At 32.4% G+C, this 14512-nt stretch overlaps 1 protein-coding gene across 1 annotated transcript; it reads left to right on the top strand.

Moving 5' to 3' along the window:
- The first annotated feature begins 3715 nt into the window (after nt 1–3715).
- On the top strand, nt 3716–13598 carry LOC139485549 (uncharacterized). Its single transcript, XM_071270102.1, has 2 exons — nt 3716–4860; nt 12848–13598. Exons 1-2 carry the CDS (start codon nt 3876–3878, stop codon nt 13300–13302), a joined length of 1440 nt encoding a protein of 479 aa, XP_071126203.1. The 5' UTR covers nt 3716–3875; the 3' UTR covers nt 13303–13598.
- Nucleotides 13599–14512: the final 914 nt, after the last annotated feature.

Here is a 14512-nt window from a genome sequence, read left to right as displayed (position 1 = left end):
CGAATACCACAGAATACTACATACTTATAACAAATCGACAACAGAAATATGGTCCAGGAACTTCGTCCGCCATCTTAGTTTATACGTAACTGTAGTTAATGATTAAGAAATAATTCATGGAAGCCATAGATTGTTGGAAATTTACACATGGCCTGGGCCGTGATATTCGAATTTTATCCTGAGGGGTAAAATCAACAAATATCACGGCCCAGGCCATGTGTAAATTTCCAACAATCTATGGCTTCCATGAATTATTTCGATTCTAATAGGACAAATACGGTCATTAAAAAACTGAAGCGAGGGTGGGTATGCTGTGTGTGTGGCTGTTCTTTTTTACTCCCTGTTAGATATAGCTCAAATATCTTTATAAATGTGTAGCTTGCGTAGGTTATTTCGTGAATAACTGCTAGAAAAAAACTTTTTAATTCTTTAAATTCTCAAACCCAACATTTGCCATTTATAATTTACATGTTTTGTTCGTAAGCTTCCGTCAAATCTAAAGTCGACATTTTGTAACTAAGGAGCCGCCATGTTGACTTGCTGAAATGAGTAACTAAATATGCAAATAATGCAGTAGAATAGAAAATAAAACAAAACCTGCCTCAAAAATCAGTTTTAATACAATATTATACGTATTCCGATGGTTCACGTAAAAGAAAACTTTCAACCTTAGCGGTTTCATTTGTATGACGTCATGTTTTGAAATGGCTTAAATGCGCCAAAAAGATTAATAGACATTCGCGGAATTTTATTTAATTTTTATTTTGTTGATTTCACCGAGCTCTTGTGCATTGCTTCTTTTTATTATGCATACGAATAAGAAGAAAAGTTATTTTTTCTATTTTTAATTGCACTTTTTAAAACAATAAAATCGGCAAAAGGTCTGCAAATAGGTTCCAATACATGTAGATTTACGTGGGAAGTATATTGTAACAGCCATAATTATGTATATCTCTGAGTCTGCGCTAAGTATATTTTATCGAGAATTTTATCACAGTGTTGTTTACAAAGCTAAAGAAGCACGTCATATTAGAATAGCACATTTACCCTAGTGATCTGGAAACAATTGCATGAATATTTACGATACAACTTTAATCAAGTAAAATGATCAGTCTATAGTCATATGATAAAAATTGTAGACAGCCTCGTGACTTTCACAATGATTGTACAACAATTATAAATTGTTTTGATTATATATCAGAAGGCAGATTACTTTAACGACACACTCCAATGAATGATTTGGCAAATTAATTGAACTAAACGTCCCCATAGTGTTAAACTCGTATACAGCTATCAAAGTCCAATTTTGTATGGAATATCTATGATAAATTTATCAACCGACATGGAAAAAAACTAAAGTCTACACAACTTAAAAACCGAAAATTAAAAACAGACCTACACGAACCCCACCAAAAAAACTCTGAAAATCGTTACACTGTTTAAATAGTGTGAACTCCGAACTTAAACTTCACAACTTTATATCACAGACTTCTAAGCTTTAATGAAAATCGGGGATACTTCTGTCTTTATTTATTTCATCTTTTATGTTTTCTGAAAGTCATGTTCTATTTAGTCAAGTGTTGTAAAACAAAATAACGATTGCTTTTATCAACATAAGTCCTACAGTTTCAATCTAATATTATGGTATTTTAATGTACTTATCTTTCATTTATTGTAGAAAGTTTTGCAGTTGATCTAACATGTGATGGTACTCATTTACATCGTTTCGTCGATAAACGACTTCTTAGGAATTATAAGGACAGCTTAAAAATTAAATTTAACGATAACGATGTGACAGTTAATGGCAAGTATATATAGTATTCTTCACTCTTTTAAAAAAAAATGATAAAAATTCAGTTTAATGAGGTCTGGAAACCAATATGAACAGAGGATTTGTCACTTTGGTGAACGAATTGTGTCTTTTGTTTAGTTAAATGTTAAAACACTGGTCAAGTAGTATTAATTTTGTCACAAGTTGAATAAAACACTGTTGACAAAACTTTGAATTCTTCGTTTTGCAAAGGATGTTCGACCTTTGCAATAGATAACATTAGCTGTTCTTGCCAAACATTTGGAATTTACGGAAAATGTTTTCATATTCGTACTATATTTCGTCTTTTGAACTTTTTTTATTCACGCGTTCCTGGTTGGTATTTTGTGGACAAACGAGCGTCTCACGTACCAAAGTTCAATCCTGGTATCTATGATAAATTTATCAACCGACATGGAAAAAAACTAAAGTCTACACAACTTAAAAACCGAAAATTAAAAACAGACCTACACGAACCCCACCAAAAATCAATGTTAATCTCAGATGTTTTGTCAGAATCTTCATTTCAAATACCTTCTTACAGCAGATGTACATATTCATAAGATGAATCTACTTTGTTTTGTGAAATATCAGGATAGTTCACAAATACAAGTTTTCCGGCAAAAAAGACTGTTAATGGTCATCATGTGTTGCTGTTACATGTAACTACAATGTTTATTATTGATTTTTTTATAGTGTTACTCAGGAAAATAAGGCGTCAGATAAAAGATCAAAACCTAAAATTTTAGAAGTGATGTTTATATACAAATTTCCCAAAACGTACACACCCTTTATATGACCCAGTCTTATTTTTAGTCTATATAAATGATCTTCAAGACTACCTTAATCATTACAAACTTCCATAATTTATAGACGACAGTAATACATACATGCAACATACTGCAACAAGCTTCAGACTGATATTGATGGAGCAGCAACCTGTGAATAAGACTGGTTGATGGCTTTTCATCGCGAAAAATGCACAGTCCTATCTCTGCAGTAAAAAATACTATTAAAACATAATTACATCTTTCAAAATCATACATTAGAATCAATCAGTATCATCTGCTAAATACCTTGGTTCTACACTTCAATCAAATCTTAAGTGGGACAAACACATACATAATATAACATCTAAAAATTTCGTGTATCTGCTCTATCAAACAAGTTGAACACTGTAGCACTGAATTTCTTTATTCATAGTGTTGATTAATTTTTGTAAATAGGCCACACATGCAACATTAAAAATTAATCAGCCTCTTTGATGGTTTATTGTGTACTCAAAAAGGAAGAAAGCAAAAACTATATTAGTTTCAGATAACCAATTAATCACGAATTCTGTTCAAACTGTTAAAAAAAATATCATAGTCACCGACCCCATCAACAGATTAAGTTACAATTACTACATTTTGTACTACTATCCTTTATAAGTTACTACTATCCATGTCACTAAACCACGACTATATGATAGTCCATTTTCAATTATCATTTCAATTAAATATCATGGTCTTACGCTATCTTCCTTAAATTTCAATGGGTATTATTGTGGCGACGTGGCTTACAAAAACACACATATTGAGTTATTCTTGAAAACAACATATTTACATGGAGAAATTAGCATACATATGATTTAAACTATTTTAACTACTTTCCAATATTTCAATTGGTGTGTTTGTGTATCATAACCGAACAATTATATTACATATATACATTAAAAATATTTGTTTAGTGTATGTGCTGCATAAAGGTTGGCATGGGTATCAGCGGTATGATAAGATGTAAACCACTGTCTTAATTCTCCCATTTTAGAGAGTTTTTGTTTGTTTTTGTTAACAATAATTAATTCTAAATTTATTTCACTTTCAGATTTATTTTGTTTCTAGGAGATAAAGTCTGACACTTTTAAACCGCGCTCTGAATATGTTTGCTGACTACTTTTCTGAAAAATAGACTGCGAGCAAAACTGGTTCAAGAGTCTCTTGCTGTTGCAATACAAAATAAAAAATACTGCCCCTGTCGTTGGTTACTGACAAACTACACGTATGATCAAGAGTTTTTAGCAAACATGTTAAAAAAAGCCTATAAAATTAGAAACTATGAAAATATAAAATCTTTGGCATGGACTCTTACCCGACGATTTTCTCAAAAATACAAAACTATTCTGAATGAAAGTGCTTTGGACATCTACCCTGCGTTCCGATGTGAATGTCAAAGTTCACCAGCAGAAAAATCGTGCCTTCTTAAAAGTACAAACATGATAGTTATCGAAAAGAATCGCGAAGTTGTTGTTAATATTCCAGATAAATATATGAACTTTGAAGTGACAGTTTTTATCAGTGACGACTCTGGATCTGATGAGTCCAGCAAAACACAAAAACATGAAACTGGCAAAATTTTGAGTAAAGTAAGAGATTTGTTTGGAACAAACTCACATTATTTAAAGATGCAAACATTAGATGGTGATACTGCATCTTTATTATTCAAACAACACAACAAACTTTCATTAATTTGTCCATCACAATTGAGGTCTTCAAATTATGGCACGAATCATACAATTGAACAAATTCAGTGTATTCAACTATATTGTGAAAGAAAGGGAATAATTCCTCTTGGGGAAAAACATTTTCCAAAGACTATTAAAGGCATGCAAACTGATGTTTTGCAAGGACGCTGTCATTTGGCTGCAACTACTATACGAGTCGGCGACAGAATAGGTACTTTGCAAACGTGTGGTACTTTAGGCGGTTTTTACCATTACGCAGGAAAATTTGAATGTCTTTTGACATGCGCTCATGTGTTGTATAACCTTCCCAATCTACTAGCTCCACCTGATCATATGTGTCATTATCAGGGAGTTGACGTGTTATGGGATCCTGCGCAAAATAAACGACAATGTGCAGTTGTAATTCGTCGCATCTTCAAGCATGATGACCAAAGCACAAGCAGCGTTGATGCTGCTCTGATGTATATCAACTCTGCTGATTTCGCGATTGATCCAAATGATATTGTGCTGGACATAAATGGTGCTTCTCAGTCGACAGGCTACTTAGGTATTTTATATTTTAATTATTGTTTCAAACACAAAATCTTATTTTTGAGATGACATCTAACAATGAAAAACCTATATAACGTTTCAATATTAAATTATACGAAGTCTTTCACAATACATATGTTTTGCTAAGGAAGTGTGTACTTTTCATGACGTAACTATTGGAATACACGTTAGTCACGTTAACGTAAAGTACATCTACAGAGATTAATGTAGAACGAGTTTGTCATATAAACAAGTGGATTATGTACATTGAGGACACTTTTAGTGAATAATAATAGTTTTACTCTAATGGCATGTCTCAAAGAAATTTTGAGAACATGTATTCGTCACTTTACACGTCCATAAATCTTACGATCGGTCCACCTACTTTCTGAGTGTGCACGAACAAATCTGTTCTGATGTTTTTTGTTTTGTTTTTCCTTTCTTGATTGATACCAAACTTATAATAAGGGTACATATATGGAAGTAGACGAATTTTATTGACTTCATGGTCATGAGGTTAAAGTTCATGTTATTTTTTGTGTTACCCTGCGACATGCTAATGTACTTTGTACTTGTTTGGCCTTATAAATATTTCGATATGAGCGTCACTGATGAGTGTTATGTAGACGAAACGCGTGTCTGGCGTACTAAATTATAATTCTGGTACCTTTGATAACTAGTATGTCGTGTCTGTTTTGTTCTTTAGTTATACAATCATTTCTTTTTTGTGTATTTAATAAACTTGGTGTTGATGACAGAGTTTTGAGGATTTCGATATTATCTTTTTCGCAATTATCATAATTATCCTGGTTTTGTCCGAATCAGAGGTTGACAGAATGTAAATAGTCTTATGTAAGGTCGAAAACCCATGTCATTGACGTTAGATTACTTTTTAGTTTAGTTTAAACATATTTATTTATCATGTTTATTGTAGATTGGGGAACAAGTTATTGTAATTTATATTAATCCCTTTCCACTTTGTGGGTGCGATTACTGCCTTGTAGCGGGATTATCCTACTATTTTTCGAAATCTGAAAGGGTGTGTTTTACGTTCAAGAGATATGGCTCTCTCTTAACACGGTCAGCCATTTATCATCTCCATCCCGACGGACTATCATTGTTTCTCAAGAGCATACTCGCAAATCGTGTCAAGGGAGAGCCTTCAGTCCCTGAAATTTTCTCTCCTGAACGAGGATCGAACCAAAAGCTTTGTATTAGTAGTCCGATGCCTTAAACACTACACAACGGCTCTCCTAGATGACATTTTGATATTCATTGTGTCGGGACATTGGTCGCTCGTATTACTAGATTTCTTGTTTTATTCATAATATCACTAAAAGGGTAGGCAAGCAATCGTATGCTTCCAGAAATTAATTTAATGAGAGAAAACAAACATAATCTTCGTGTATTGTCTTTTAGCGCTATTTTGTGCAATTTCCTTTGATCATTTTTTGTGATAATTTTTCATATCATGCTACTCGCTTGAGATGAAAAATTATCACTAGAAACTAAGGAGGCACGTGGCGTTGCTAACGAAATTGACACGGAATTGACAACGACGTCATAGGTAAAATAGCGATAAACAGATTATCATTGGTCATCTCGACTCGATAGCCTTTCTAGCTTTCGCCGTCCCGGCTCAAGCGAGAAAATCAATCTCGTTGAGATGATCAACGATAATCAATAAGTATTGCAAGGGTTTTGCTGCCAGACCTTTTGGTGTCTCCGTTAGACCCATTACAAAAAGCTGTTTCAGAGTTAAGCCTGAAGACTCAATAGCTTTCAAATTAATGTCCATCGATTTGAACTAAATTCTCATATTTGATATGCAACAAACAAAAAGGTATTTTCCAAATTGTTTAAGAGTCCAAACAAACAACTATCAATGCATTGACTTGTCAGAATGTATCAACATTGCATTTGTATATTAGACTAGACACAATATAATAAATTATCAAGATAGATTTCCACAGAAGTCGTATCGTCTATGGCTCGATAATAGCATGAATATAAATGTAAATAAGCATACAGACAAGCACGTGCAGTCGCATAATGACACATTTTCCAGGTCTGTTTGCTTGCATATCTTAGATTAAAAAATTGAATTATCGTTCTTACTTTATGAGTCAAATCAGTTAAAGAAAAGTTCCTGGCGGCTACGTACTTGTTACACTTATCAAAGTTGACTTTTTTTACCTTTAATGAATGAACAGAATTGCCAGGTGTGTAACCCATTCCGAGTATTTTATTGACTTCCTCTTTTTTGATTTACCTCTGATTCGGGGATTCGAACTGGAGATTGCATGAATATGAATCAAAACGAAGTTTTGATAATGACTTGTAAGACTATAATAATAAAAAAAGCAGTGAGGATTTTAGCTATCTATTATTTTGACGAAATTTATCAATTTGAAACTGCCTCTTAAAAGCAAAAAGAAATTATCATTTTTTTAATTCGTGTTTTCTAAATAGATATAAGAAGATGTAGTATGAGTGCCAAATGAGACAACACTCATTTCAAGTCACAAATTGTAAAAGTAAACTGTTATAGGTCAAAGTGCGGCCTTCAACACGGAGCCTAGGCTCACACCAAACAGCAAGCTATAAAAGATCACCAAAACGACTAGTGTACAACTATTTGAATAGGAAAACTAACGGTATAATCTACATAAGAAATAAGTAACACTTAACCACATGAAAAAATCGACAACCACAAAATATCAGGTTTATTACTGAGGACATGTGCAAAAAACGTTTAGCTTGTTTAAACGTTAATATGCGCCAACCTTAACCCTACATGAAACAATATAGAAAATATCATTTGGAATGGCTTAACTAAATCAAAGAACACATTAACACAGCCAAAAACAAGTCAATCGTTGAACGATTACATTTGCTCTTTGACACCACGTAAATACAAAATTATTTATGCCCCAGTCCCACTAGACCACGATCGCACCACGTTCACCGCGATCGAAAATAAATTCAGATCGTGGTGAGGTCGCGGTATCAGCGGCATGAAAATGTAGACTTTCGTTGTTTTCACGATGCTACTACGTCCTCATTACGTTTCTGCAACGACCCCTCTACGATTAGACTACGTTCTAACTACGCTTATTCTGCGACCTCGCTACGATTGTCACGATCTTTCTACGCTCATCCCGTCCTCATTACGACCATACCACGATTGCAACACGATCTTATCACGCTTCTCCTGCGATTGTAGCACGCTCTTATAACGACCATACCACTATCATACCACGTTCATACCGCGTTTTTAATACGCTCCCAGCATCGTGTTCCATATATAGAATGTATCATTCCTTCTATTTCTCATTGAAACGTAGAGTTTCTAGGAAACAACGTAGTCAGGCAAACAAAATCTACATATTGATAAGGATAGAGGTAGAGACAGAGGGAGATCTGACAAAAACAAGATATGATCAAGTAGATATATGTCGGACCGACCAATCTAACATGATTCACAACTTATTGCTGGTCCATCAAGATCAAATGACGATGTTAAGTGAACGATATATAAAATATATAGTAGGCAACACTACAAAAGTCATAAAGTCTGAAAAGACCAGTTTTTGTCTTGATTTGCATGAACTTTTACTCGACATTCTCAAAAAGTATGACTTGTGTCTTAATTTTTCTTGACCAATTCTAATTTATATCAAATTTGTATGAAATTTACTCGACATATTCTCGACATTCGGAATATGGTATTAAAATTTATTGACAAATTATTGACATTTGAATACTGTCTTGAAATTTCTCGACATATTCTTGACATTCTTATTTTTTCTCAGTATGGCTTGACATATTCTGAACATTTTGAATTGTGTTTAAAATTTCCTTGACAGTTCTGAGTTTTACAAATCATGACCAATATCCGTAATATAACTTTAATCTTTATTCCTTTTTCCATAATATACTGTTTACAACAAATATGAACGTTACGCATGTAAAATAATTGAAAATTTGGGTATCTAAATATTTTTACAAATGCAAATATGGCTATGTAATCTAGTGTATAAAAAATAAATAGAATGTGGCAGTGTTGATATACATATAAAACAATTTAAATGTGAATTTTTAAAAGATTACAAATTTTGATTCCTAAATCTTATTAATTAAATGATGAAAACCAATCATACTGTAGTCATATTTCATTCTACATTCATAATATTCAATGTTAATATGGTAAATAAATATTGTACAAAAATGTGGTTTACATGTATATAAATAGCAAATTTCGGACCGACCAATCTAACATGATTCACAACTTATTGCTGGTCCATCAAGATCAAATGACGATGTTAAGTGAACGATATATAAAATATATAGTAGGCAACACTACAAAAGTCAAAAAGTCTGAAAAGACCAGTTTTTGTCTTGATTTGCATGAACTTTTACTCGACATTCTCAAAAAGTATGACTTGTGTCTTAATTTTTCTTGACCAATTCTAATTTATATCAAATTTGTATGAAATTTACTCGACATATTCTCGACATTCGGAATATGGTATTAAAATTTATTGACAAATTATTGACATTTGAATACTGTCTTGAAATTTCTCGACATATTCTTGACATTCTTATTTTTTCTCAGTATGGCTTGACATATTCTGAACATTTTGAATTGTGTTTAAAATTTCCTTGACAGTTCTGAGTTTTACAAATCATGACCAATATCCGTAATATAACTTTAATCTTTATTCCTTTTTCCATAATATACTGTTTACAACAAATATGAACGTTACGCATGTAAAATAATTGAAAATTTGGGTATCTATATATTTTTACAAATGCAAATATGGCTATGTAATCTAGTGTATAAAAAATAAATAGAATGTGGCAGTGTTGATATACATATAAAACAATTTAAATGTGAATTTTTAAAAGATTACAAATTTTGATTCCTAAATCTTATTAATTAAATGATGAAAACCAATCATACTGTAGTCATATTTCATTCTACATTCATAATATTCAATGTTAATATGGTAAATAAATATTGTACAAAAATGTGGTTTACATGTATATAAATAGCAAATTTCGGACCGACCAATCTAACATGATTCACAACTTATTGCTGGTCCATCAAGATCAAATGACGATGTTAAGTGAACGATATATAAAATATATAGTAGGCAACACTACAAAAGTCAAAAAGTCTGAAAAGACCAGTTTTTGTCTTGATTTGCATGAACTTTTACTCGACATTCTCAAAAAGTATGACTTGTGTCTTAATTTTTCTTGACCAATTCTCATTTATATCAAATTTGTATGAAATTTTCTCGACATATTCTCGACATTCGGAATATGGCATTAAAATTTATTGACAAATTCTTGACATTTGAATACTAGTACTGTCTTGAAATTTCTCGACATATTCTTGACATTCTTATTTTTCCTCAGTATGGCTTGACATATTCTGAACATTTTGAATTGTGTTTAAAATTTACTTGACAGTTCTGAGTTTTACAAATCATGACCAATATCCGTAATATAACTTTAATCTTTATTCCTTTTTCCATAATATACTGTTTACAACAAATATGAACGTTAGGCATGTAAAATAATTGAAAATTTGGGTATCTAAATATTTTTACAAATGCAAATATGGCTATGTAATCTAGTGTATAAAAATAAATAGAATGTGGCAGTGTTAATATACATATAAAACAATTAAAATGTGAATTTTTAAAAGATTACAAATTTTGATTCCTAAATCTTATTAATTAAATGATGAAAACCAATCATACTGTAGTCATATTTCATTCTACATTCATAATATTCAATGTTAATATGTTAAATAAATATTGTACAAAAATGTGGTTTATATAAATAGCAAATTGTGATAATATACAAATCATTCATTTAACAGAAGAAACATTTGTGTAATGTCATCTGTTGGAATGCATAAAGTATTAAACATGACAGGATGTTCCTCATAAAATTAAGGTATTCCAAACCCCAGAATACACGTTACAGTCAAATAGAAATTACTGATTTACCGGTTAGCAGCCATACAACTTATCAATTGACCATTCCAAAGATTAAAAGAAAATTGTTATCTACTCAAGGAATAATAATAAAAAAAAAGTATTCATAATGGTTCCCATCAATGATTTCTATAGAAATCATTAGTCTTATGAAATGGATATCAAACAGACATGCATAATATAGATCTAAACATTTTTTTCTTTTCAGGAGGAAGTTACATATATCACCAAAAAAAAATTATAAAAATTTATAAAATTCAACACTCAAATTTGAATAAAAAATGTTTTTGGGTTGTTCTAAAAAATGAATAAGGTTTTTGAATCAAGATGAGAACGATTTCCTTGACCTACACAAAAGCCCTCCCCCCCCCCCCTTCCCTCTTTGTTTAGCCACACAAACCCAACAAAAGATGAATTGTGGGGTTCAAAAGAGACACATGGTCACATTTTAAAATCGCCTTCAGACACCTATTTTAGTAAAGCAAATTCAACTGGCAGTTTTACGAATGTCTAAAATCTAAATGCTGTTTGTCAGTTACTTCGACTTATATTCCAAGTGAAAACAATTAATTAAACGTTTAATAAAACAAAATCAAAATTAAACTAAATTGGGGATTATTCAGGGTATTCCAACTCAGGTGCACAGAAAAGGTATCTTACTATACCAAATTAATCCTTGATTCTTCAACTTTTAGTTTAGGCATAATAAAAAGGAGTATATAACAGCAATATAATGTCATAAACAGTGCAGAATTAGTCTGTACACATTTCAGGCAAAATGTACATGTGCAATATGTCAAGACATATTGAAGACTGTCAAGAATGTGTCGAGACATATTCAGACATCATTTAGAATGTCAAGAATATGTCAAGACATATTCAGACAATATTAAGAATGTCAAGAATACGTCAAGACAGATCGAGAGAAAGTTAAGACAGTCAAGAATCGGTCGAGACTAATCCAGACTCTTATCAGATGATACAGGAAGTGTCGAGAAATTTTAAGACAGTGTTCATACTGTCAAGACACATGTCAAGAAAAATCAAGAACCTTATTAGACTAATTAATACTATGTCAAGAATTTTTAAAAATTATTCATACAAATTAAGAATGTCGAGTAAAAATTCATGCAAATTCAGACAAAAACTGGTCTTTTCAGACTTTTTGAATTTTGTAGTGCAAGACGCCGATGTGACAAGCATGATTGAGCCGTTGGAGATAAAGGAAATGAAGTACAAATTACATACAGACAAACAAAAGCTGGAGAGCTTGTATAAATTTTATATGACAATGACAATGAGCATAATGATCGTAGTATGAACGTAGTCAGGTCGTAAGAACAGCGTTATGAGGACGGCATGGGCGTGCTAAAATCGTACTATGGTCTTGCACAGCATGTTATAAGCATGATATAAACGTGGTATGGTCGTACTGGAAGCGTGTTTTGGTCGCAGTAATGATGGCCATAGTGAGGTCGTAGTAAAGTCGCGGTGGCATCGTAGCGCAGTATCCCAGACTAGCTTCGCGCTTTCGCTACGATGGTACAGCAACCATTGCGATCTTACCACGATCTAACTACGCTTCTACTACGACCTCATTTCACCACGACCCGTCACGATTGCTTTGAACATGTTCAAAGTTGGCCATGCTCATCACGATCATGAAGACCCCACCATGACCGTATTACGACCTTACTGCGATCTGCACGATCGCACTACGATCGTCAATATTTGAATTTTTTTCACAGATCGTAGTGCGATCGTGGCCTAGTGGGACTGCGGTATAAAGCAAGGGGGTAAGATAAATGTATAGAAACAAAACTGTGTTTCATTTTTTGTGTACATCATAGCAAGAGCTAATCAATGGCATAGGCTATAATGTCAAACCAAAACATTTGCATAGATAAATGCTTTGATTGGAAAACAAACGAATAGTTAAGTAATACAGAATATACTTTAAAAAAAATTGTGATACTAATTTTTTTTAAGGAATGAGTCCAACTTCTCCATTTGTGAATGTAAACTACTGTGATCATTTGGTATTATGCTGTACAGGCAGCCGTGTGTCAACTGTGGCTCACGGAGCTGTTACGAAGAACGCACAAGATGTTACGTTTCAGCGACAAACAGAAAGAGACGTATGTTTTCAAGAACTAGGTCCTATTAATGGACATGCAAATGGAGGAAACTTTCAACCACTTTTAATTGCCCAACCTGCTCACATGCAGCTTCCTGTTGGATCACTGACTGAGAAGCGAATGTTTACAATGTACAACCAAATGGTAATGAACATACCGCTCCAACAAGGGGATTCAGGAACATGTATATACATCACTGGAAACACTCAACAAAATACAGGGTGTGTAGGTATGGCGATTGCCTTCTGTTCTGGTATATCACTAGTAACACCTATACAAGATATTGTTCGCGCAGTAAATGTGTAGTGTTAAAATTTTGAAAACATTTCCCTACAATGACAGCAGACGCAAAGTGAATGACAGGGAGACAATAACCAGCAACCTCTTAAGGCTACCAAATAATGGACAATATAATGAACACATGCCTATATTTTTCATTTATGGTATTTTCACATTCATGTAAAATAAGTTTAAAATGATAGGTGTAATTAAAAGCTTTAATCATATATACCTTATAACTTATCGCACAAGTGCACTGGTGATTTATAACAGTTAAATATACCGTTCTTAGTCAATATTTAATGTAATGCATGTAAATTATATTCCAGTAAGGTTCTTGTTTCCTTATTGCTTGACTTTAAGTATTAAAGCATGAAGAAAAAAAATCGTCACTTGCACCCCTGTTATTTTTGTTTTTACCAAATTGTGTTTTCTTTTGACTGTTTTGTTTTGTTTTTGTTTTAGTTTTGTTTTCAAGGTTCCTGATCGAAGACGGTACTTTGACCTATAATGGTTTAATTTTACAAATTGATACTTAGATGGAGAATTGTCTCATTTACACTTACAAAATGTATACCACATCTTCTTATATCTATTTCGAAATCCTGAACCTAGTAAAAAAAAGTATTTCGCTATTAGAAAGCACTTTGGTTTAATACTTCAAAATGATTGAAAGCAAAAAGTATCACTGGCATATACAATGTATTGGCACTCATACCATATCTTCTTATATTGATATATTGTAAAGTAACATTGATAACGTTTGTTTTAAATTACATACTTGTCCTTTGTTTAATTAGGGATTTCGAAATAAATAAATGTACGTTTTCACTTTCAAATATCAAAACAAGGAATGGAAAAGAGAGAAGATTTTAAGGTTGCAATATAAACCCTAAATTCAAAGAAAGACAAACAAATCCATGGCCAAAAAAAAAAAAGACTAAAAGACAAACAACGATAAAAATTCAAATAAAAAAGTACCAATTCTCCAAGATAAATTAAAAAAGATATTCATAAATACTGACAAATTCTACGTAAGACGTTATCAATCAACGGAAAACAACTGTTATATTCCTGGTTTATTTTTCTGTCACCTTTGATAAGATTTCTTTTGGAGACTGCCACATCATATATTGTCTCAGAATCAATATAATTTGTCAAGGGAATCTGTAATATATTTATTTCAGGGTATACAATAGTGTCATATTCTAAGAGTAAGCCAATAACATTTACGGTA

This window comes from Mytilus edulis, chromosome 8 (assembly GCF_963676685.1).
Source record: "Mytilus edulis chromosome 8, xbMytEdul2.2, whole genome shotgun sequence".
NCBI classification, from domain to species: Eukaryota; Metazoa; Mollusca; class Bivalvia; order Mytilida; family Mytilidae; genus Mytilus; species Mytilus edulis.
This window is presented reverse-complemented; position numbering and strand designations above follow the sequence as displayed.